Below are 26,737 nucleotides of genomic sequence, written 5' to 3' on the forward strand. Positions count from 1 at the left end.
AAGAGTAAGCAGAGTTAAAGGATATTGTGTGATCATTCAGACACTCCTTCAGCTGGGGTCTGAGACAAGTCTGTCCATCAGCCATTGGCGCCCTGAGTGTCTATCCAGAATCCATGCCACACGACTCAGCACAATAACTTAAAGATCAATTCATTTGGCCAGCAGGAGTGTTACAAACCAATGAGGAGTGTGGGTAGCCAACTGTAGGCAGCCTCTTAGTCTCCAGGAATAACTACAGACATGGTCTCATCAGACACAGGTGATGTACAGCTGAGGCAAGATATGACTATGCCTAAAGATGAATGGACTAACAAGGCAATAAAGAGGTTCCTTCATCTTTCCATTTCTAGTGTTTGTGCTCTGGGAAGTCTTCAGAGAAAACTGAAAGAAAAATTCTGGAAGAATTCAATTTTCTCTTAAGGCAAAGCTGATATATTTCTGGATAACTTTCAGAGGATAAGACAGCCTACAAGAACCCAGGTGATAAAAGTGAAGGTAAGGAAGAGCCTGGAGCAAGACCCACTGACTTGGCTACAGGGACCCAGGTATCCCTTTGGGTCAGCAAAGTAGAAGCACAGAACCCTTGAGAAATAGCCATGGTCTCAGAGGGAGAACACTCACGGGGCTCAAGAGATCACATTTTCTTGGCTTTTCAAGTGGCTTCACAGAAATCAGGATGAAAGACTCTTGAGCAATAGGAAGAGAGACAGAGAACATTTTAAACAGCACTGGAATTTAACCATTGGCGCTGGGAGCTGGATAGCTCTAATGAGAAGAAAAGGAAATCACAGTAACCCTGACCCAGACCTTGACCCTTTACGTCAGAAGCAAAAGAGGATAATTAACGAAAATGCAGTGTGCCCAGACATGGAATAGGAGGCCAGCTGAGCTCTGTCAATTTGATAATCCCCAGTTGTGACCTGTGAACCAAAGTGTGCAACCAGAAATGTTTACACAGGCTTTGCAATGTGGGGCCTGCAGCCCAGAGAAGCTGCTGGAGCAGAAGGGGTTCTTCGTTGTAGTTCACATCCAGCCAGCTTTGTTCTGCATGAGTCAATGCCATCACAAGCGGGTTCTTAGCAATTGGCACTCTGGTCCCAATGGGCTGAAGTGCAGAATGTCCCTAAAGGAGAGTCCCTTAGGCTTTGTGTGTAAGAGGTGAGAACACAGCCAGCTGGGTTTATGTTTTCTAGAATATTCATTGCTCTCTTGTTCCTTAGCTCACATCTAGTCTCCAGCTAAAAGTGGGCTAGATTTTTCTCTAGTAAAGATATTAATCTATAGATGTTAGAGACAAAGGAGGGATGAGAATTCCTATGCCTATTAGATGTCATGTCTGTGCCCAAAGCCCAAAGATGGGGGTTGGGATAGGATATACAGGGAGTCAGACAAGCACATGTACTCCTGGGACCAGTGTCCTGCCCACCCAAGGCAGCTGGGGCAGGGATGCCCTGGAAGCCTATGGCTAGTCTCTGACTGCAGATACCCAAAACAGAATACTAAGCAGGAAAAATACAGAGAAAAAACGGATGTCAGAGGCAGGGCTGGCTCTATAGGTATCAAAGGGATGTCTAATTTTCTGTCCTGAAAGGTCACAAGAAAGGAAACAGGGCCCAAGGGGCCTGCATCATCTTGCTGTGAGAAACTGAAGTGAAACCAGGCTGCAGACAAAGACAATTTTGTTTCCAGAAAAAAACTGTTCAGGAATTAGGTATATATGAATGAAGGACAACGGCATAGCAATTCTAAAGGACTGTGCAGGAAGCCTGTGAAGTGAGAAAATTATATATGATTGAGTCCAACCAGCATGGATATGCTGTGGACACTAGCCCCACCCCACTTTAAGACTTGATCATTCCTCTTGCTTCATCACTCCAGCTACACCCAGGAAACTGATTCAGGAGACAATTTTGTCCTAGGATGAATTCTGAGTAGACTACAAAGAGGAAAGACCTCAGACTCTAGACCTGAGTGAGCAAAGTTATACACCAATTTCATTCTTACTTTTTTACTTTTTTACTCTTACATGGCAAAGCATAAACATGATGCTTTAATCATTTTAAGTGTACCATTCAGTGTTGTTGAGTTCACCTTCTCAATCATCTTTTCTTAAAAAACTGTCGCTCTAAGCACAGTTTATTGTACCCATTAAGTATCTATTAATTCACTCTCCATCTTTCTATCAGGCTCTGGAAAACTTGAGTCTACTTTCTGTAAGTTTGCCTATTCTGGGTTGGCCAGATGGGTCCCATATGGTAAAATTAGTAAACTGACTCCCATGGGTTGTACACACACACACACACACACACACATACACATTTTTAAGATGTATTTAACTCATGAGTTATATCTGCCATATTTTACTTAGCTCAATGTTAGGTTTCATCCATGCTATTGCATATATCAGAACTTCGTGGAATTAAATATGCCACTGGATATATATGCAGTGTTTTGCCTATTCATTCATATGTTGATGGACATTTGTGTTCTAGTCTATTTATAAATAGTGCTGTATGGAATTTTCAGACCCATATCTATTTGAGTTCCTGTTTATAGTTTTCCCTTCTTCATTTTTACTAAAAAAAAAATTGTGGCCCAGGGTAAAATTGAGACAATTGTTATTTTTCATTTAGAATTATAAGGATGTTGGAATGAGCTAAAAGCAAAAACTCCCATGTAGTGTACAGTAATTAATGCTTTTTCCCTCCCATCTCCAACATGAAAACCCACTTTTGGTAAGGAAGTATAAGAGATAATAATTCAACTTGTAAATGTGGATGGTTTGGTGCCAGCTGCCTCCTCTAATAAGCTCAGATACTATGCACGGCTCAGCATTTAGACACTTACTGGCCCAAATAGGAGCAGCCTAGGAATTTGGGCCCCAGCTACAGGCTAGCTATGATGGAAGATGAAAACAAAGTCAAGGGGTGTAGCTTTTAATGTTATTTATCCATGTCTAGCCCAGCGTTTTGGAAAAGTCATTCCAGTCTCCTCTTTCAAGATATGTAACCAAGAAAATACAGTCTTTCTCGGGCCTCAGTTTCTTCATGTAGGAAATGAATAACCTGGCTTAACTCAGTAATTTTCAAAATGGGTTCCATCAAACCCTAACTATTCTTGCAGTCAGAACCTGGGGAGTGGGACAAAGATCTTCTTTATCTATACACTAGAAATCAGGAGATGGAATATTGCCATGACCCTGCTCAATAGGCCTTAAGGTTCCTTGGGGAAGTATGACCCATCTGGGAGACCTATTTCTCTTTACTTCAGACAATTATACTTATGTATTGGGAAAATTTGGAATGTGAGGCTCCAGGCATGCAGTAGTTGACCAATAAATAATATTAGCTCCTTTCTTTTGTCTCAGGATACCTAGTGAATACAAACATGACTTAATGCCTTCTGACTTCCTCTCTGTTGCCCCCAAAATGAAAGAGGAAGAGGCCTACCCACACTGGGGCTTCTTGAAGAATGCTAGATGTCTGAAATCCCATAACTCATAAAATGCCAAATTTCCATATGGTCCTGGAAGCTAAGCAGAACTTAGCCTGCTTGGCACTTGGGTAGAAAAGGACCTCATGAGCCCCATCCTCAACCATTCTTTCTAATCATTTCACTCTCAAATTTCCTCCTAGTACTGTGGCAAGAAGCTGAAAAGCATGGCATATGGCTCCCCAACCTTTCCACCCTACGCAGTCACCTGGGCAGGCAAAGGTGAACTCTGAGCTCATTATATTCATTGACATCAGCATGAAGATCCATTCCTGTTGCTGGGAGATAAGAACCAATAATCTCAGTGGAGGAGAAAAGCCAGGTTTAGGGGTAGTAGTTAGAGTCCAAGGTCTACAAAGAGGATGGACAGAGTACTTTTGTGGGAGTAAATTCCATGCCCTTGGTTGCCCTGGAGATCACAGGTTGGTTAGATAGTGTGATAGCTAATCTTGAAGGTCAACTTGACAACATTGAGAAATACATAGAAAAATCAGTAAAGCATACTTCTAAGTGTTTTTGTGAGGGTTTTTCCAGAAACAATTGGACCATGAAGGCTCTAACCTAAGGATTCATCAGCTAGTGGATTCAGTATTTAAATAGACTATCAGGAAGTGCAGGAACTGTAGGAGGGTGGGCCTGGTAAGATGAAGTTGAATGCTAAGAGTTTTTTGGGTTTTTTTTGTTTTTCTTGCAGGCTATAACTTTCCCTGGTCCCTTCCTGTTGCTTCCTGTTCACCACGAGGTGAGGGGAAGAGCTACATACTCCCACCACCATGATGTTCTTGCCCCAACACATGTAGCTGAGCAACCATCAACCAAAACCCTCTAAAACAGTGAGCCAAAATAAATATTTCCTTCGTGAAGTTATTTCTACCAGGAACTGGTCACAATAACAGGAAACATATCTAATACAAATGGGTCAGTGGATTCTATACTACCTCCACCAGGGTTGTTGTCACCTGGTCCTTGTTCCAGGCCATACTATTTTAATTACCATCAAGCCAGCATCCCATAGTGCATCATTAGGTAGGGAGCAGAGAGCATTTCCAAAGATAATTAATGGTTTTAGGAGAACTAAAGTGACAAATGACACTGAGGCACTCAGGGAAAAGTTTATCCTGTTCAATTCTCTTTCAAGTCTCATGCAGCAAGTCTCAACAGCATGTTAGTATGTCATGAGCTCACCTCTGACACATACTAATCTCTACACACTAAGAGAGGTTCATCCAATTCAGAGCTTTACTTCCAGTTAGCTCATTCAATTAAAACATGACTTAACTCAAAAGAAAAATGCTTATTAGTATATTCATGGTCTGCAAACATGATGAGATCTATGAAAGCTCATAGTATTGAATCTAGTGCTGCACTCACTCCCTTAATTCCACACTTAGATGACTAAATAAGATGATGCTCTGGTTTGAATCTGAAATGTCCTCAAAGGTTTAATGTTCTGAATGCTTGGTTTGTAGCTTGATAACTATTCTGAAGGCTGTGGAAGTTTTAGAGGGTAGAGCCTGGATAAAGACAGTAGGTCATAAGAGCCTTTGAAAGTTATACCTATGTCTTGGTGCCAGCCTGCATTCCCTGTTTCCTGGTCTTCCACAACGTGAGGAATTTTTTGACTGTTAATTGATATAGGAGGGTCTGCCCACTATGGGCAGTAAGTGCCATTCCTTAGGCAGCTGATTGTAGGCTGTCATGAGTCTAAGTAAACTAAAGAGAAAGCCAGAAAGCAGTATTCCCCCATGGTCTCTGTTTAAGAGTTCTACTTGAGTTTCCACCCCAACTTCCCTCAATGATGGGACCTCAAAATATAAACCTAAGAATCCCTTTCTTCCTCTGCTTTTGGTAAGAGTATTCTATCAAGAAACAGAAAAGAAACTAGAATATACCTCAAGGTTTCTCTACTATAGATGAAGCTGCCTTGCCATGCCTTCCCTGCTGTGTGAACTTTGAAACTCCCTAAAACCACGAGCTAAAATAAACCTTTGTCTCTGAAGTTGTTTCTGCCATGCATGACGCATGGCAGGGATGCAAAAGTTACTAACACAGGCTCCAGGGCTTGGAAGTTAGCAGGGCTTGTCGACTATGCATCCTGACAACAAGGAGCTGACTGCCCTCAGGCCAGAGCTGAGAACCAGCCGGAGGTGTCTTGCTCAACATCCTGGTGCAATGTGTGGGGTAGAAAAAAGTACCACTGAGATGGTGCAATGAATAAAAAAGAAATGAAGAAAGAAAACTTGGAATCACTGTTGCTTTTCATATAATTCCTTTTCTTTTTTTCAAGTGGCTGTTTTCTCAAAGAAGCAAACAAACATTAGGGATAAATTTCTTTTGTGAAAAAGTAGGCTGATGGGTTGTTTCCCCCATAACAGGAACAAACTTCCCTGTTTTACCCTGTCATTGTTTATGGAAACAAAGAGGCAGCCCTATGTCGGCATAGGGCACTGAGAACAACATCCTGCCTGAGGACCTCTGATCAAAAATAAACTCTAAATACCACCTGGGCTGGGCATTCCCAGCATCCCAAAGAGGAATACTACAGTGGTTCATGTCAATCTGCTCATCTCACCTGTCCACCCTTCCTGTCTAGGAAGAACCCCATATAGGTCTTAAGTTCCTGCTCTAACTTCCCTCAGTGATAGACTATGCTCTGGAAGCATAAACCACAAACACTTTCCTCTAAGTTGCTTTTGTTCAGTGATTGTATGTGTGGGCAGGGGGCATCAATGCTCCAGCATTGAGTTTCATATAGATCCACTAATACTTTTCAGCAAAATTACAACTTAAGTGGGAGCCACCTGCCAAGCCTTAGTGATTAAGATTTCAATAATGCAGGCCCAGCACAATGGTTTGTGAGCTCAATTAAAATGAGCCACAGCAAAATGTCCTATAGATAACCCTGCTTAGGCAAGTTACCCAGGGCTCCACCCTGAGCTAGCTTCTCTTTTTAGACCTCAGCTGCCAGGTCTGTAAAGTGGTTGCATGAATGCCCTGAGAGTTGCTGGAAAGATCCACACAACTGTAAGAAGTCAGTGCAGTACAAGGCTGTAGGCCTGGTCCTGATCTTTCTGACAGACATCAGTGCTTTTGCGCTCCAGAAGAAGAATGGCTTACGAGACATCAAGTATACCACAATTTGCTCATTTTCTCTCTACACACATCCTGTTTCCAGAGGAACATAGGACTTCTTAGAAAGGCATATAAGGCAAGCCAAGCACAAGCCATTTGAAAATAAGTAGCAGGCATGAAGTATGAATTTCTTCAAAATATTATAAATGTCTCAAATGATTCTATCAAGAAAGTGAAAAGAAAGGGCCCACAATAGAGAAAATAGTTTCAAAACATTTAGTTGAGACAAGATTTATATCTTGGACATGCTATTAGGAGATAGTTTCCTGAGTTCAGCCATCTCAGGTATGAGTTCCACCTTGCTGGCAGGGTCAAAACAGTTCTCCCATGCCCCAGAACTCAACTCCTATCTTGCTACTTCAGATGTTTCATATTTGTCTGTTAACCAGTAAAGGATATAAAGAAAAAAGATGCTGTTATTCTATTATCTAAACTAAGATACACAAGTCATAAATGTGTTGCTTGTCTTGACTTAATTGACTAAGTTAAGTGCAGCTTGCCACTCCTTTGTTTTCTTATCATTCTAAAATTCTAGGCCCGAGTCCAGGAGGAGACCTGGCTGCAAAATCTGAATCAAGGCCCCTGAAACCAGGTGATCCCGATAAGGTCCAGTCACCAGTGTAACTACCTTACTTAACCCCTTGTATCAAGATATGATTGGTCAATGCAACAGCCTGCCCCACTGCCCCTTGATTTGTGTTCCTATCCTATAAAAATATTGTACAACCTCCCTTTGCGAATGCACTTCAGATCCTGAACTGGTTGCCTTCCTAAGCACTCAAAAAATAAAGCTTTCATTTTTAAGCTTCCATATCTAAAGTGAGTTTTCTTGGCTTCCACCCCTAACCCAACAATACAAAGAACTCTTACAAGTCAACAGCAAAAAGACAAACAACTAGCTTTAAAAATGGGCAGAGGATTTGAATACTCCCTTTTCAAAGAAAATATACAGATGGCCAATAAGCACAGGAAAAGATGAAACATTATTAGTGACCAGGGAAATGCAAATCAAAATCATGCCAAGAAACCACCTCATACCCACTAAGGTTGAAAAAAAATACAGACAAATAAAAAACCTGAAGGCTGAGGAGATGGGTCAGTGGGTAAAGTACTTATTGCATCTGCATAAGCATCTGGACTTAAGTTCAGATCTCCAGGACCCACATAAAATCTGGGTATGATGGGGACCCTGTAACTCCAGCAATGAGGAAGGAGAGACAGGAGGATCTCGGCTTGTTAGCCAGCCAATCTAGCCAAAATGGTGAACTCTAGGTTCAATGAGAGACTCAGTCTCAAAAAATAAGGTAGAGAGCAATATTGGAAGACACCTAAAATCAACTTCTAGAATCCAATGTACCAACACAAATATGTCTCACTAGTTCTATTTGTACACACACACACACACACACACACACACACACACACACAGAGTAAGGAGTGGAAGGGATAAAAAGGAGAAAGGAAGAAAGAAGTACTGATAAAGATATAAATAAATCAGAACTTTCAAGTGACGGTTACATGGTCTAATATAATTTATTTCATTTTCATTTTATATGTAGGAGTGTTTTGCCTGCATCTATGCCTGTGCTCTATGGTGCTCACAGAATATGAAACGTTCTTCTTTCTCTTCTTTGGGCACCATGTTTCCTCCTCTTTTCAGATCTGTTTTGATAGCATGACCTTCTAGAAGTTCCCCTGGATCCCTGGCTGGGCTCACAGCTTCTTGAGACAAACTTCCTTGTATGATCTCTAACACTACTGCCATCATAAATATTTAATTGATTTTCAACTGGCTCTAGAACTTTCTACAATCAGCCAACTGATCAACCAACTGAGTTTCTTAGAATCCCACATTGAGGCAGAGAAGCCCAACAAAAGAATAGATTACTCAGCACCAAATCAGAGCAATGGACTGGCTAGTGGCAAAGGAGGCCTTAGGCACTGGGAGGCATTAGAACCAAACAAATGTAGACACAAGAGTGACAGAGATGGAGCAGAGAGCAGCATTCTTAAAATAGCAGGGATAAAGACCAATGAGGCTGTACATCAACATGGATGGGGATAGCACCTGAGTTGAACCTTGAGCAAAGTTCAAGTATGATTTAGTTTGGGGGGCACTGGCTCTGGGGCTTTATTGAAGCTATCAACCTCTAGCTCAGGCTCTCACCCAGCCCTTTGTTCATTCTGAACCAGGGTCTCTGCACCACTGAAAAAGCTCCTTCAGGAAAGGCTGAGAAGGCAGTTCAAAATTTATTGTAGGAAAACACTCAACCCAGGGGATGGTCTCTCCAGGTCCCTGAACTGCAGCAGATGGTGTGGTTTAAATTTCAGAAACTGAGGAGTACTTAAGGAAAAAATGTTGGCAGGCATTGAGGCACTTACAAAACCATCTGAGCTGATGAGGGAATCTAGGCCTCATGCCTCTAGGAGACAAGGCAGCATGAACAGAGGTAGGGAACCTGAAGGGCTCAGATGAGTCTTCTGATAAAGACTCTGTACTGAGGGAAGAGAAAGGGCAGCAAGGTGTGAGAGGAGCAGTTGCAGTGCTTTTTGACCCCATACACTGAGACAGGTCACCCTCACCAGGTGATTAGGGCTGAGGCACACTGAATGGGAAGACTGATAAATGATGCTCCAAGTGAAAGATCTACAACTCCAGGATCACCCAGACTGGGCTCAAGTTCTGGCCTTGATACTTTCTAGCCATGTGGCCTGGGTGGTGACAGCTGGCAAGCCTCCCCTTCTTCAGCTTCAGGACAGAGTATCTATAGCAATAACAAGGACTCTTAACTAATGCTTGACATATCAAGCAAAAATACTCGTCAGCTTTCATTGTTTTGGAGAGCCACATGTAGGTAGCAGCCTCACTGGTAGTATAGATGAAGAGATTGATCAGGCCTAGTACACTTGTAGTAGGAAGATGCCTTGGTATACAGTGGCAAAAACTCCATGGGCTGGTAACATGAGGTTTGATCTTGGCAGGCCATGGCTGCCGTATTAGCAACCTGGAAGCCTGGCACACTAGGAACTCAGCCAGGGAACTTTGCCACAATCATCCCTCAGGATACTTCCTCCCCTTAGAAGCACTGAAAAAGCTTCTAGACTTAAGACATCTGTTCACACTCAGAGTGCTTTCTGTGTTTTAATGGTGGCTAGACCAGAAATGCAGCCACTTTCAGCTGCTTCATATGCCATGACTGTGTGTCAACAAGATGAACCACTTGCATACTAACAGGGATAGCATGTGTGGAATGAGACGAGGTAGTGCTACTCAATGGCTCACAGATGTAAGATTCATAGATGGAAGCACATACTGGCCAGAGCAGGCTGAGCAGGTTTTACTTTAAGGTATATTACCAGCATTAATTCTTCCAGTTTTGAAAAATGATGCCTCTAGGTCTGTCCATAAACAGAAGTGTATGATTAGGATGGAAATACAGGGGAAGAGCCAGGGTATGAGCAAGAAAAGGAGATCTGTTATATGTTAGAAGTGGCCACAGTTGAGGTTAGACTACACAGTGAATTCTTGGCTAGCTTAGAATAGTTGAGTAGGCATTTGGAGTAGCAGAATGATAAAGGTCACACATTTGGCTGGAATAGAAAGAACATGGCCATGACAACTGTAGTCATGGATGAACACACCTGCTTGAGACAGATACTGAATATTGGGAGTAAATGCTATCTAGGACTTTGTCCTGCAAGTGTGGTGACTTAGTCTATCAGTAACCTGGGCCATCCATCTAGGAACTGTGCCCCAGTCTAGGGGCCTGAACAAGATGATTAATGGCCCCAGTGGGTAAGGAATTGCTCACAAAGATATCTCTCACCACTAGTATTGATTGCTTGCACCAGGTGAGTTCAATGGGGAAACTAAAACTGGTCATAGTTACACATGTCTATAACCCTAAAAAGTCGGATGCTGAGGAGGATTAAATATTTGAAGGTTAGTGAGATGATTTAGTGTATAAAGTCACTTTCCACCAAGCCTGATGTGCTGAATCTGAGTGCCAGGTTCCACATGGTGGAAAAAGAGAACTGATTCATTAAAGTTCTCCTTTAACCTCTACACATGACATATAGCACATGTGTGTGCGCATGCATGCATGTACATACACACACACACACACACACACACAATAAATGAATTTTAAAAATGTTTGAGGTTAGACTACACAGTAAATTCTTGGCTAGCTTGGAATAGTTGAGATTTTTGTCACCAAAAACAAACAAAAGGCATAAAAGTATGGTTGTAGAGGAGGTGGTGTTTCTAAGACAATCCTCCCCAATGACCTCACCAAAAAAGCTTCAATAAAGTGCTTATAGGAACATGGGTGAGTGTGTCTCTCCCTCATTCAACAAAAATTAATTGGCTTAGATACTCAGGGAGAAGGTAAGACTCCATGAACCCACACTCATCCATGATGGGCTCAATCTTATTACATTTGCACTGTAGGTAACTACAGTGCAAATGTAAGTTCAAGAGTCCAAGAACTGCTGGGCACACACTTTTAATCCCAGCACTTGAGAGACAGAGCCAAGAAGATCTCTGTGAGTTCCAGGCCAGTCTAGTCTACAGAGCAAGTTCCAGGACATCTGGGGCTACACAGAAAAAACCCTATCTTAAAAAAACAAAACAAAACAAACAAGAGTCTAACGACTATGCCAACCATGTCATGCCTAAAAGACAGTGATCTCTAATGTTAGCATTCTGTCTGGACTCCACCTCCACAGTTACCTGGCAACAGCCAGGCAGGCCTGACCCACTATAAAAGGGGCTGCTTGCTCCCTCCTCCCTTCTCCCCTCCTCCCTCCCTCCCTCCCTCCCTCCCTCCCTCCCCTCGATCTCTTGCTTCTCTCTTGCTCTTCCCTTTTTACTCCCTGTCCCCTCAACTCTTCCCTCTTCCCATCCCCCACCCCCACTACCCTCCATGTGCTCATGGCCAGCCTCTACTCTTCTACTCTCTCTCTTTGCCTTTCTCTGCCTCTACTACCCTCTTAACTCCCCTCCCCAATGCCTTGAATAAACTCTATTCTATACTATACCATTGTGTGGCTGGTCCCTCAGGGAGAAGGGATGCCTCAGCAGGGGCCTGCTGAGACATCCCCTTCCCCTATACCTGACTATACCTCCATAGAACATATTCCTTTTCTCTTTATCTTTTTATAAACATATCACATAACACTCTAACCCTTCCCTAGAATACATTCTTTCCACTCTTTCATCCACAATGTGCCGTGAGCCTAGATCAAAACAGTAGTGATGAGTGCTCTCAATCACCATTTACAGTGGCCAATTGTTCTCAAGACAATGTTGTGTCAAAATGAAGCAGATACTAGAAAATTCAGGTTCCTTGGCCTTTGGAGCAGTGACATTCTGGTTCCTTCAATAACTGGATAGGTATTAAGGTCAAGGTAGGCTTTTGTCCTTGAGTATTCGCTAGAACCTCGAAATCCTCCACATTCTCTCAAGTTTTCCACTGATGGCCCACTTCCAATTTGCTTGATCTACCTCTTCCTCCTGGTCATTCCTGGCCATGATCCTCATATGAACTTACTACAAATGCTTCTTACTGAGTCCTTTCTTCTGTGCACTTACAACTCCAATTTTAGTGAGACATTTACCTTCCTGTCTAAATATGTGGGCAGTAAGAAGATCCTTAGAAGGGACCAGGTTTCCTACCCTTTGCCAGTCCTATCCTGGATCATCTACTTCCTTCTGATTCTGTAAGGCTGAGGCATGTCTAAGTGAAAATGGAAACTATGGCACTCTGGAAACCACAGGAAGCCACCAGCCCTGTAAGTCAGGCTGCCCACATTCCTAGACAGGGTTTCCCATTCCTCCCAATGAGAAGTTTAGGAAGACTCTTACCTTTGGAGTGAGGTACTTGGTCATTATTTCCTTCCCCTTCGCCCTAAGGTTTTCATCTGGAGTAATTTCATATTCTGCCTAAAACAGAAGGAAAAAAAATAACAGTTTTGCTGCTGAAGTTGGAATAATTATAGAGCCTTGAAATCTCTTGAGAATCACCTGACCAACCCGCTCCTTAATCAGATAGGAAATTGTGAACACAGAGAAAGGAAGGCCTGGCCAAGGTGTCCAAAGTCCAACAAAAATATTCTACCCTCCATAGGAATGGATTCACCCACCCATGAACTGAAACCTCTGAAACCATGAGGCCAATAGATTTCTGCTACAAATTTATTTAATTTTAAGGGAAAATGGGTTTAAGATGTTAAGTGGTAGGGTTTTTTTTTTTTTTTTTTTCGAGACAGGGTTTCTCTGTGTAGCCTTGGATGTCCTGGAACTCACTTTGTAGACCAGGCTGGCCTCGAACTCAGAAATCCGCCTGCCTCTGCCTCCCAAGTGCTGGGATTAAAGGCGTGCCCCACCACGCCCGGCTAAGTGGTAGGTTTTTAACCTGTGGGTCACAACTCTTTTGGGGGGTCGCATATCAGATATTTTGAACAGTAGCAAAATTACAGTTGTGAAGTAGCAATAAAGTAATTGTATAACTAGGGATCACCACAACATGAGGAAATATATCAAAACATTAGGAAGGTTGAGCACCACTGTTATAGTCCATCATGGTGGGGAAGCCATGATGGAGTTCATGGCGGCAGGAATGGGGACCCAGGCTAGTCAACATTTTGTTAGATCAGGAAGCAGAACACTGAGGCTGAAAGTAAAATAAGGGTGTAACCTGTCTCTAGAGCACCACGGGGTCTAACTTCTATATACCAAAGGTTCTAGAACAACCACCATCAGAATCATTATACTAGGGACAAAGTGTTCAAACACATGAGACTAGAAACATTTGACACCCAAACCAAACATTCTGTCCTTAGCCCCATAGGCTCAAGGTTTTCTCATAAAGCAAAATCCATCCAACCCAACTTTAAGAGTCTTCTTAGTTACTATGGTCCCAATAATGTTCAAAAGTCTAAAATCTTTTCTGAGATCCCTGAAACCTAAGGCATACTCATCATAAGGTGATGAGTAACTTCTAGTCCAATTTCCCCTAGAGTTTGCTTCTCTCTGATACCATGAATATAGCCTTTACTATCTACATTTCTACCAGGATTTGGATCTTCTGATCTCCCACTTGAATGGTCCATGAAGCTCTGCTAATATCATTCTAACCTGCAGCTCCAAATTCTTCTACATGCCCTCTGTCAACCATATCTGAAGGCCTACAAACCATATAGTTAAGTCTCTATCACAGTAATGATCCCCTTTTCCCAGTGCTAATTTTTTGTTTTAGTTACTTTCTTTGTTGCCATAACAAAATTCAGAAGCAAATTAACAAAAAAAAAAAAAAGGATTTATTCTAGCTTGGAGTTTTAAAGAATACATTTCATCATGGTAGAGAAGACACCATGAAGTTCATGGTAGTAGGAGCATGAATCTGAATCCATCAAATCTTGACAGATCAGGAACCAGACAGTCAGAAGGTACTATTCTACACTTTTTAGTAGTAGAAAGCCACATGCCCAGAATCATGAAGCCAGAGGTGGCATGTTTGGGGCTCTGACCTCCACACCCAGAATTCTTTATTGGCACCATTAAAAGTTAGGACTCCAGGTTACTGGTCAATCCAAGGAATCTGCTCCCCAAATAAAAGTTTTACATTTTCTTTGAGCCAAGATGGATTATTACTTTACTCATCCAATGCCCTTGCTAAGTAGATGTTATGAGTAACAAGAAGCCCCAGTGAGTTTGCCTTTCTCATTAAGTCAAATCAACTAATTGCAGATGGTATCTAACCACTTCAAAACCCACCATCTGAAAATTTGTCAGGCCTCAACACCAAAGTGCAACCCAAAAAGGCATGGGAAATGACCAATATAGACAGATCTATACTCTTACAGGTATTCAATGGCACAGTAGATACTAGGCCCTCCTTGCCAAACTGAAGGCAGCTCACAGCTCAGGATCTATGTTCTGGTCCCCTAATGCCTCTCAAAAGACTCTCCTGACAAACACATAAAAGGGGACCAGGAAGCATGTGGAAGGACCACAGAGGGAGCAGCACATTTCCATCCAAAGCAAGGAAGTTTGCTTGCCTTGCTTGCCCCTCTTCTAATGAGAGAGCCAAGAGTCAAAACTCTCCAATGTAAAAACAGGAAGCCTATGACCATTTGGACTATGGGTGTGGTAGCTCTAGAAGGAATTCAACCATTTGTTTTATAGGCTAGAACTGAGACTCAGAGAGGCAAAGAATTTGCCCAAGTCCCCACAGCCAGTAGCAGCAGAGTAAGGAGTGGCCCACTAGGCTCTGATTCCCACTCTGCCATCAGGTCATAGCATATTTTTCCTCATCAGCAAAAGGAGGAGTGAACGACTAAAACTTTCATGGTGAATTGATTTGAATGATGACTTTTTGAGATGCTTTAAAGAGAGGAGTTAGCTCTTTCTTTTTGACTACTTCCTGTTATTTTCTTCTCCTATATTCCAAACAATCCCCCTAACGTTCAAATAGGTACACACATGTTCCTTCCCCCTCTCTCTACCTTTTCCCCCTCCCTCCACAAAGAGCACTGCTGACAGACTTGCCCAACACAGCAGGTATGACTATTCCCAATATACAGAGGAAAACACTGAGGTTCCAAGCTTCAAATATAGCAAAGCTAGTAAGAAACAAAGATTCAACACTAAGGCCACCCCCTACCCCACCCCAACCCGCTTTTCCAGGGGGAGCAGAGCATCCTGTGTTTCTGGAAGACTCACCCTGTGGTCTGGCACACAGACATAGCCAAACTGCTTTATAGGGCCAGATCCCTGCACAAATGGCTGTCTACCATTTGTGGTAACTCAATCCCACTCTGAACACTGAATTTGCACTGTCCCAAAATACACCTATGAAGGCAGTTCTATTTAACCAGACAGAGGTCTGGGACTCACTGATCAGGCTCAGTGACCAGCTGAAAATATTATTGCTCTGGGTTCTAAAAGCCATGTTATAAAAGAAAATAACATCACACTCAGGTCAGCTGTCTCCTAGCAGAGGCCAGATGGGCACACAGCTCTACAGGGAGGCAGCTGGGAGCACTTGGGGACAGGCCTTCCCACTCCTGGATCAAAAGGCCTTTCTTTGACAAGATTATGGCAGGCCACCACCACTTGAGAAGCATTAGTTTTGGGAGGCAGAAAACCAACAGAAAGATGCCAGCTGGTTTTTCCACACTGATTAAGTCACCTAGAGTGACAGGCCTTGTCTCCATAATGGTCCCCATGCAGGCTGGGGCTCATGGGGACAGGAATTGAGAGGCCACCTAAAGAGAGAAGGAAGGTGTTGCAATGAATGGGTTCAAGGGAGATCACATGACACAAGGCTGGGAGCAACCCAGAAACCACCTCTCTGCTAATATCCCTGCAAGTGGTGGGGAAAAGCTTCAATCAACTTATAACAACTCATGCCAGAAAACTGAAGCAGCAAACAGAAGTTTGTGTTAACAGCCTAGAATTCCCCAATCAGATCTGGATCCAAAAATGGCAGGCAGATGATAACTTCAAGGAAGAGAGATAGCTATGTACTGAGAGTAAACCCATAATTCCAGCACTTGGGGGTTGAGGCAAAGGAATCTCTAAGTCAGCCAAGCCTCAAAAGTAAGACCCTGTCTCATAATTTATAAAAGACAAGAAAGGAAAACCTAACACAAGGAATCTCCTTTGGACTCCATTTGAAGATGGTCCCTCCCACCACAGTGGGAGGCTACATCCCCTACCTCAGCAGAAGACACGCTCACTATCCCCTTTCCTGTCCACTTGAGTCTTTCCCACTGCCCAGAGCTTAGTGCCTTTAGATGCTATTTCTCCCCTTATACTCACTCCAGGTGCAAACAAGGGAGGTAGCATTTCACAAGCTTCCCTATTATGACAAATGAAGGACACCTTGGGGAGCAGATGCTAGCCCAACACAAGGAGCAAAATGCTCTACTGACTTCATCCAACACAGGATTAGTCATCTATCTGTACTGCCAGAGAGCACCAACATCACTGGACATCCCAGCTTATAAGCCTGACATTTCATGCTCTGAGCCTGTCCAAACTGCATCATCAAATCAGGAAATGCCAGGGAAAACAGGTCCTAGCAGGGAAAGACCCTCTCCATCTTTTTTTTAAAAATCATGTTCAAAAGGGCCACTCTGCGTTTGGTGGCTTATTATAGGATGGATCCCCGGGTGGGGCAGTCTCTGTATGGTCCATTCTTTCGTCTTATCTCCAAACTTTGTCTCTGTAACTCCTTCCATGGGTATTTTGTTCCCTATTCTAAGGAGGAATGAAGTATCCACACGTTGGTCTTCCTTCTTCTTGATTTTCTTGTGTTTTGCAAATTGTATCTTGGGTATTCTAAGTTTCTGAGCTAATATCCACTTAACAGTGAGTGCATATCAAGTGACTTCTTTTGTGATTGGGTGCACATGCCAGCAAGATTTTGCTGAAAGGACCCTGATATAGCTGTCTTGTGTGAGGCTATCCCAGTGCCTGACAAATACAGAAGTGGATGCTCACTCACATCATCTATAGGATGGAACACAGGGCCCCCAATGGAGGAGCTAGAGAAAGTACCCAAGGAGCTGAAGGGGTCTGCAACCCTATAGGTGGAACAACAATATGAACAAACCAGTACCCCCCAGAGCTCATGTCTCTAGCTGCATATGTAGCAGAAGATGGCCTAGTCGACCATTATTGGGAAGAGCGGCCCTTTGGTCTTGCAAACTTTGTATGCCCCAGTACAGGGGAATGTCAGGGCCAAGAAGTGGGAGTGGGTGGATAGGGGAGCAGGGCAGAGGGAGGGTATAGGGGGGCTTGTGGGATAGTATTTGAAATGTAAATGAGACCCTGGTATGGTGGCCCATGCCTTTAATCCCAGCACTCAGGAGGCAGAGGCAGGCGGATTTCTGAGTTTGAGGCCAGCCTGGTCTACAAAGTGAGTTCCAGGACAGCCAGGGCTATACAGAGAAACCCTGTCTTGAAAAACCAAAAAAAAAAAAAAAAAAAAAAAAAAAAAAAAAAAAAGCAAATGAAGAAAATAATTAATAAAAAAAGGGGGGGAGGCCACTCTGAATCAAGAGCAGCATTTCAGCTGAATGTGGTAGTATATACCTTTAATTCCAACCCTATGGGAGGTAAAGGCAGGTGTATCTCTGTGAGTTTGAGGCCATCCTGGTCTACATATCAAACTCCAAACCAGCCAAGGCTACACAGGGTGACCTTGTCTTTAGGGGAGTGGAGGGTGGGCAGAGTCTATATTGATTTCTGATTCACCTCAGCTGACTTAGTGTCACCTTCTCTACCACTGGCAGAAAGATGAAGTCAGACATACCATGCAACTGCTACCTGCAGCTTCTGTGATTATTGATGAGGTCAGCTATCCTACAGCCTATGATGCAGAGGCCTGTAACAAGGTCAGCAGTGCTACTCCCAGCAGACCTTTCTGGAAAAACATCAAGCTCCACCCACACTGGCCCTGGTTGTTTGCATGTGCTGATTAAAGAGGCTGCCCCTTCATCGCTTCCCACCCAGTAGAGGGGAAGGACAGTGAAAGGATAAAGTAGTTGTCCTTCCACTTCTGGCATCTCATTCCCAGACCTTCTTCTGAACACCCAGCTCTCACTGGCCAGTCCCTTCCTTCATTCTAGCATGTCAGAACATGGTGACAGCACAAGGGAAGCACATCTTCTCATCTTGTGTGCACTTTGTAAACTGCTCTGCTCTGAACCAAATTTACACTTCAAGTGGGTGTCCATTCCCTGGGGAGTCCAAGGTGATAGTCTACACCATGCTGCAGGGCGGTGGGCCCCAACCTGGCTTCCTTTCTGCTCTACAGCTACAATGCTGAGCCACTGCACAGGGAATACCCTCAGAGGTCCAGGGTTAGATAGATCTGGACTATTCCAAAAGTTGTGCCTGACTGCTATATATTTGTTCTTCATTTGAACATCCCACTCAAGCCACCAGGTCAGAGATCCACTGTGTCATCTTGGCACAACATTTGGGATCAGTGAAGGAAGGGAAGAACAGACCCCTATCTATACTAGGGTGTAGAATAAAACTACCAGGAATGGTCTTTGGACCTTAACCTGTGAGTAAGGTCTTGTCTAGAACAGGTACTAGACAGAAGGAGGAAAGGACCTCCCAAGGTGGAGGTGAGTAATCCCATGGACTAGAATCTTTACTATCAGAGTCTCATGGCAGAGGAGCTCTGGTATACCACCTGTCTGTCCCACCTGTCTGTCTTCTGAGACTCAGTCCCAGATGGCTTTCCATCCACTCGCTCTCCTGCTAGCTGCTTTTCCTCTTCCCCCTAAAATGAATTTCATACAACTAAGCTCATCAGGCCACCACATAAAAGCTTGTCCCTGTCACTCTTGGTTCCAAATGAAAGGAACCTCAGACTAAATGAGCTCAGGTTAAACTTTGCTTTCTTGGCTCCTGGGACCAAGGGTCAGGTGACAGCCAGATGTAGACTAAGTGGAATGTACTGGGCCCAGGAAACAGGAACCAAGAATATGCTTCCCTGGAACCCTCTCTTCTCCTATGCAAGAATGCACACGTGTGGGTGGATGGATGGATGGATGGATGGATGGATGGATGGATGGATGGATGGATGGATTTCAGTCAGCTTCAGTACTGACTAGCTGGCTGGCTCACAAACACACACACACACGCACACTGCACACACACAGTCCCATGCACACCATAGCATGCATATGAAGGTCTGAGAACAACTTTTGAGAATTCATTCTCTTCTTCCATGGTGGCAACTAGGCATGAAACTCAGGTCATTGGGCTTGGCAGCAAGTATTTTTACCTGCTGATCCATCTTAAGAGCACCCTTCTTTAAGCTGTCTCTATGAGAGAAGAACTTTCCCTCAATCCACTGATTCCACAGAAAGGCTTCTCTCATTTGTCTCAGTTCATAGGCTTAAATCTGATCTAATAATCAACTGTAGTCTAAACTGGCATCATTTAGAACATACATATTCTAGGACAGTCATATAATTAGGAAATATACGTGGGACATCTAGGAGTCTGGACAAGTTTAAAAGTTTCCACTTGACCTCATTTTAGAAGAAGCACTCTTTTCAGATGAACTTGAATATAGGGACTGTCATTGCAAATGGTCTACAGGTCTCTCTTTGCATCTAAAATGTATGACCCTCCAGCTGAGGATACAGTTCAGGTTAGGCAGAATACTTGGTTGACATGCATAAAGCCCTGGGTTCAATCACCAGGACCACATAAAACCAGGCTTGGTAGGGCACATTTTTAATCACAGCTAGAGGAAGGAGGATCAGAAACTCAAAAGCATCCTCCGTTACATACTGTGTTTGAGACCAGCCTGGGTTACATATATCCTGCCCTCCCATCCACTCCATCCCTCCAAAAAAGGGAAAAATAGGACTCACAAAGAAAATCAGAATAGTAACAGAAAGACAAAAAAAATAGAACACTTAGTACCCTGATAAGGAAGAAATTATCATTTCACAACAAAATTCCAAACAATCATGTTGTATAAGGCCACTAATTATGTGTGCTCATCTGTAATTTTAGGCCAGTGAAAAGCTTGGCTTGACTTTCTAGCAATATTCTGATAGAAAGTTATAGCATCATCTTTGTAACTGCAACAAACAAATTGGGCTTAGTGACCCTTGTTCTGGATAAGTTTTTTTTTTCTCATGCTGACTCATGCTAACACAACTGCTAACAGCAGCATGGCATGCTCTGAAACTAGGCTGTAGCTTCTAATATGCAAATATATTTCTTAGTCTAGAGAGGGCCAGCCATAGTCTAAAGATGCTCAAGGCATCCCATGGAAAGAACTGCCAGGAGAATGGCTGAAGCCTCTTGCCAAAAGCCAACACCAAGTTGTCAGCCATGTGAATAACTGAGCAGCAGATCCATCCAACATCCTGATGTGACCTTTCCAGATTCTTGAGCCAAGAACACCTGCCTCAGCATCACAGAATTCCTGACCCACAAGACTAGGAGCTGCTAATAGGTTGAGTACTCTTTTTTTTCTTTTCCTTTTTTTCCTTTTATTGGAAATAATATTCTTTTCTTATACAATATATCCTAATGACAGTTTCCTCTCCCTCTACTCCTCCTAGTTCTTCCCCACCTCCCCCTCTCTGGATCTACTTGATTTCTCTGTCTCTTATTAGAAAAGAACAGGCTTCTAGAGTTAACAACCAAACATGCAAAATAAAACAGAAAGAGATAAAGAAAAAAAAAAAAAACCCTATCACATCAAGGCTGGAAAAGGCAACCCAACAGAAGGAAAAGGGTCTTGAGAACAGGTGCAAGAATCAGACACTCACTCTAATATGTTGATTCCTACTCTTGACAGCTCTATAAACTTACAGTTGGTGTTGCTTGCTTATTTTTGCTGATTTTCCTATTGCTGGTTTTTAAAAATCCTTTCTTTACCCAAAAGGGTAAGCCACCATGTGGTAAAGAGCTTGCCTTTTCCATTCACTGTGTAGCCTCCAATTACTGAAGACTCTCTTGATCATAGGAGACATCTGATCAACACATACTGCAAGGGAATCTGTTGCTACTTCCAGTGGATATGGCTGTGCCAGCATATCAAGAAAATCTGGCTCAATATCCAACTTTTGGAGACTAGCAAACTCTAGGTCTTATCCAAATGTGAGTTTCACCTGAGTGGCCAGTTAGTGGGTAAGGTCTCCAGAGCAAGGGTTTAGAGACTAGCCCATCTGTCTTGAAAATGCTCATAGCAAGATCCTTTTGGCCTATGTGGTTGACACTTGCTTGAACCATCTTCCCGTCCTTGGACAGATAACCAAACCTTCCTTTGCCTTCCAGAGGTCAGACTTTGATTACTGATTCTTCTTCTCCATGAGTGGACTATTGAAGCCCCTTGACATCCCAGACTGGATGATGTAGCTACACTGTCTGATGAATAACACACAGGGATTATACTCCCAAAACTATCAGGCCCATCTGAAAACAGCTACAGTTTGTACTTGACCTGAGAGACACAGATGATGAGACTGCAGAGAAGAGCACTTCCTAGGCTTTGTCACAACCCTGTGAGGACAACTCATTTTTAAGAAGCGCTACTTGGTGAACATTTAACAGGGAGGTAAGAAGTCTGAGGATGGCACTGGCTAAGCCACGAAGTATCAGGAGTGGTAATTAACTGCAATGCCAAGGATACTGTTATTTCTTACCTCCCCCATCTAGTGAGGATGGAAAAAATAATAATTTCCGATGAAAAGTTATTCTGGCACGAGCAAGCTCATCAAAGTTTTCAAATGTAAAAGAGGGGTCCAGAGGCTAATTATGACAACAGGTGACAATGATTCCCAGCTAAATTCCCAACTAATTCCCAGCTAAAATTACCAAGGAAACAGGTCAGGCTCTTTAAGTGGGGGTTCTGTCAAGGTGTATGTAGAGCATTTGGCTTGGTAATACAAGAGCCAGACTCCCATTTCCTTTCTAATAAACAGCTCTTGGTACTGGCCCAGTAATAAGGGAAGGACTGCACAACCAGAATGAAAATGGGCATCCACTGAGTTTTATTTTTTCCCTTCTTGTGGACTAAATGCACCTAAGAGAACACATGGTTGGAAAATTCCACCAGCAACTCAGCTCAGCCTGACCCTGCTCTGCCTCATCAACTCATCAGACAGGTCTGCTGCCATCTATCTCATCTTTTCCAGATGCCCTGGTCCTGCACTTGCAGACACTGGTCCTCATTGCTGCTCCAGTTCCCTCTATTTGCTGGGTAAGAGAGTCTCCATGGTCCAAGGTTTTATGTCTCAGCTGTATGGTGACAATTCCTGGTTTTCCATTACCAGGCCAATCCTTCCTCATGAGCTCCAGATATGGATGCCTATCTCTCCTGGAATATTTTCAAATGCGTGTCTATAAAACTTCTCCACTGAATGCTGAAGAGGCTCACACTATGAAATGAAACTCTTGGTCTTCTCTCAGCATGATCTCACCACAACCTTAGCCTTGCTTCATTCTCCCAGTTGCTCAGGTCAGAACTTGGAAACTGTGATGGCTAGCATTGTCAATTTGACACGATGATAACCATGTCCATGAGGAGCAATCTAGATATGGTTAACGAAAGTGAGAAGACCTACCCTAAATATGAATGCCACCATTCATGTCCTCCAACTGTATAAAAAGGAGAAAATGGGGCTGAAGAGATGGCTCAGGTTAGGAGCACCGGCTGCTACTCCAGAGGATCTGAGTTCAATTCTCAGCACCCATATAGTACAGATAGTTTACAACTATCCATAACTCCATTTGTCAGGGGATCCAATACCTTCTTCTGGTCTCCAAGCATACCAGGCATGCACATAGTACAGAGATATTCATGACCCACACACACACACACACACACACAAAAATGAAAGAAAGGTTCTTTTATTTAAGAAGGAGGAAGAGGAGGAGGAGTGAGAGGCAGAGGCAGTGGCAACCTGTCTGCTTCCTGACTATGGATGAAATATGACCATTTGCCTCAAGCTCCTGATACCAAGACTTCCCAAGATGATGAACCAAAATGAATTCTTGCTTCCTTAAAGTGCTTTTGTCAGTTATTCTGTTGCCCCAAAGCACCTAATAGAGGAAACCATCCTCAGCACTTCTATCTCATCCTAGTCCATCAGAGAGCCTTGGAAATCCTGCCTCTAAGACATAACCCCGAATCCAAATCCAACCACTTACCCTTACTTTTCCCATCCTGGCCCAACACTGTGGCTCTCACCTGGATTGCTGCAAATGGCGTCTTCTCAGATCTCTCAGATTTCACCTGTGTCCACCTACATCACATCATGCCATCCAGTGCATTGCTAAAGTCCTCCACTGGTTCCTTCACTTCATGATGTAACATAAAAGCCAAAGTTCTTCAGAGGTATATATGGTCTTGCACAATCAGTGCTTCTTCTCCTACTCCCTGTGCTCTAACTGCTTCCTCTCCAACTGCGGACACACTTGCCAGCAGGCCTTCTCATGGCAGGTTCCCTGTCTGCAATCCTCTTTCATTATCTACAAGCTCCCACTCCTTCTAGTCTTCAGGCACATGTTACCTTTGCAAGAATACCTATACTGACCATTCTTTTCAACATTACAACTAGGCTTCCTTGGTAACTCCCAAACACTGGAATCTGTCCTAATTATTATTATTTTTATCCCATTTACCACTTTTTAGGATTTAAAAATCACTGTCTTCCTTGCTTATGGCATATAGCAAACCCTTTCCTAGCTAGAAGGTAACATCACAAGTTCAGAGTTCTTACACTACTCTATCACTTTATCCCAAATGTCTAGAACTCTATCAAAGAGTACTTGTGTTACATGAATGATAGGCTAAAGACTAGTGAGGAGCTTGATTCTGGGGCTTCTCATCCTGGCTCAAGTGAAACTTTTGCTATGTGTCACAGTATTCTGGATCCCTGAAGAAAGGAAACTGAGGGCAAAGTGTGGATTCTCTAAAACACAGTCTAGTGGTACAGTAGGTGTGTATGCACAGATGGATCTGGTGTGTGCTTGACCAGTAGTACTCAGGTTTGATGGCCATAACCAAAGATCTTAGAAAAGGGGAGTCCCTCAAACACAGAAATTAACACCTTCCCACAGTCTCACAAAAACTACCATTCTGGCAGCCCATCTCTGGACCCAACAATTTCCATCAGTAACCATCCAGTACAGTGTAAAAATGATGTAAGTGTACACAGGAAACAAGGACTTAAGGGAGAAGGGAAGTGATGTGGGGAAGGCTCTGTGAACAGGGCCAAGAGAACCAGTAGGCATAGGCACCTGCAGAGAAATGAGACCATAAAGAGACATCTTAGGAAGAGAGGGCTCAAATAGTTAGGACCAAGGGACTTAACTTATCCTAGCATGTCAGAGCTTGAACAAGCAAGTGCTTGGGCAGAGCCAAAAGTGGAAAAAAAAATTCTCTGGTTAAGGCTGGGAATTAAAGAGGAAGGAGCGGTCTTGCTGGTATTTAATCTGGTAAGTGAGCCTCAGAACCTGGGCACTATCCTGATATCAATACTTCCCAACCCCAAATACACAGTAAAGTCCTCGGAGATGTGAAAAACACTATTACCTGCTAGGAATGATGGCTTATCTGGTAACAATGAGCACTCCTATTGCCATACTGTGGTTCCCAAGTGCCAAATTCCAGGCAAAGGAACCAGGTTCCTTGGTGTAGTACAAGATAAGCCCAGAACACAGTCACTGTAGACAGCAAGTTGCTGCTAGTGAGTTCTGGGTTCCATAAGTACTCAGAGGCCTAACAGAGTGGGGTTCCACTGGCCAACAGTGACTCCAGGAAGAAAAAAGGACAAGAACTTCAGTGCATTGGTAATCATACAATACACTTAAAGCCATGAGTTCAAAATTCTCATGCATTGCCACGTGATGTGAGGGAGACAACTTGGGGCTCTTGATTTGTTGTTTTGGGATAAGTATATGTGTATATATATGCATCTGGAGGCCAGAAGTCAACTTTAGGTGTTGTTCCTTGGGAGTTGTCCACTTTTGTTTTTGAGACAGTCTTTTACTGAATGTGGAACTCAGCAAATAGGCTAGGCTAACTGGCCAGTGAGCCCCAGGGATGCATCCTCTCTGCCTCTCTGGTACTGTGACTGGACCATGTCCATCCTTTTTTTTTTTTTTTTTTTTAAATGTGAGTGGCTGTGGGGCAAACATTTTTACTAACTAAGCTATATCCCAACCCCCAACTGGGTATCTCAAAACATAAATATAGGGAAATTTTTCATCAGTCATTTCCTATTAGAACTTCACTGTAGAGCAGCCATAGCTGAAGTGAATGAAAGTGCTTCAGTTAGCATGAAAACAGTAGAATTAGAATGTTGCCAGGTTGTAAACCCTCACTCTTCAACAGATGTAGGTGTTGAATAATTTCTCAAAAAGAAAGATGACCAGATATCCTAGACACTCTGTTTGAGGAACATAAAGCTATTCTGATAAAATCAGGAACAAACAAACATACACACACACACACACACACACACACACACACAGAGGAAATGTTCAGATTCTGAAATTCATTTAACAGTTTACAAGAAAGACTGAGGACCCTCACAAGTAAGCATACAGGCAACTTAGGCAGGTGCTGCAGCAGTACTTTCTCTAGTCTAGAGGAACAACATATCTATTACAGAAGGTGGTGATAGCACAGCCAGGAGTCATAAAGACCAAATGGTACAAACAGGCCAGTTCCATAGACAGCAAAACACAAACTCATAAAGTGTACAAGAGAATCAAAAATTTACACTGATATTTACTGATAAAGAATGCTTTAGCTGTAATAACAAGCCTAGCCTATTTGGTGAGTTCCCCATTCAGTGAAAGACTGTCTCAAAAGCAAAGGTGGACAACTCCTGAGGAACAACACCTAAAGTTGACTTCTGGTCTCCATATGCATATATATACACATATCCCAAAACACAACAAATATTGTAGTGTATTTTTCCCTCTCTCTTTTTTATTTCTTGTATGTGTGGGTTTTTTTTTTTTAATGCTTTGCTGGGTATGGAACCCAGGTCTTTTTTGTATGTACTAGGCCAGAGCTCTACCACTGAACCACATCCTAAGCTGTTGTGGCTTGAATAAAAATGCCCCCCACAGGCGCATATCTTTGAATGTTTAGTCATCAGGGAGTGGGACTAGAAGGCATGGCCTTGTTGGAGTGTCATGGAGGTGGGCTCTGAGGTTTCAAAAGCCCATGCCAAGGCCAGAGTCAGTCTGTCTGTCTCTGTTTCTCTCTCTCTCTCTCTCTCTCTCTCTCTCTCTCTCTCTCTCTCTCTCCCTCTCTCTCTCTCCCTGCCTACAGATCAGAATTTAGCTCTCAACTACTGCTCCAGCACCTGCCTGCAAGCTGCCATGCTTCCCAACCCACCAAGCTCCCAGTTAAATCCTTTCTCTTATAAAAAATTGCCATAGTCATGGTGTCTCTTCACATACTAAGGCATAAACACTTATTCTTTGTTTTGTTTTATTTTAAAGATCCCTTACTCTTTAGATATACATACTGAAATTTCACAGATGCAACAACTCTGATAGCTGATATTTGCTATAAGACACTGCAGAGGAGAAGGT

General features: G+C 43.1%; 1 protein-coding gene across 1 annotated transcript in view; it reads right to left on the reverse strand.

Annotated features, from left to right (window-relative positions):
* Grk5 (G protein-coupled receptor kinase 5) overlaps positions 1 to 26,737 on the reverse strand; it is a 194,532-nt gene that overhangs the window by 34,359 nt on the left and 133,436 nt on the right. Inside the window, exon 4 of the mRNA XM_021152022.3 lies at positions 12,494 to 12,571. Within this exon, the coding sequence (XP_021007681.1) occupies positions 12,494 to 12,571 (78 nt within the window). The remainder of the gene's footprint in view (positions 1 to 12,493; positions 12,572 to 26,737) is intronic.

Source organism: Mus caroli, unplaced genomic scaffold, assembly GCF_978045245.1.
Source record: "Mus caroli unplaced genomic scaffold, Mus_caroli_1 scaffold_20, whole genome shotgun sequence".
Lineage (NCBI taxonomy): Eukaryota > Metazoa > Chordata > Mammalia > Rodentia > Muridae > Mus > Mus caroli.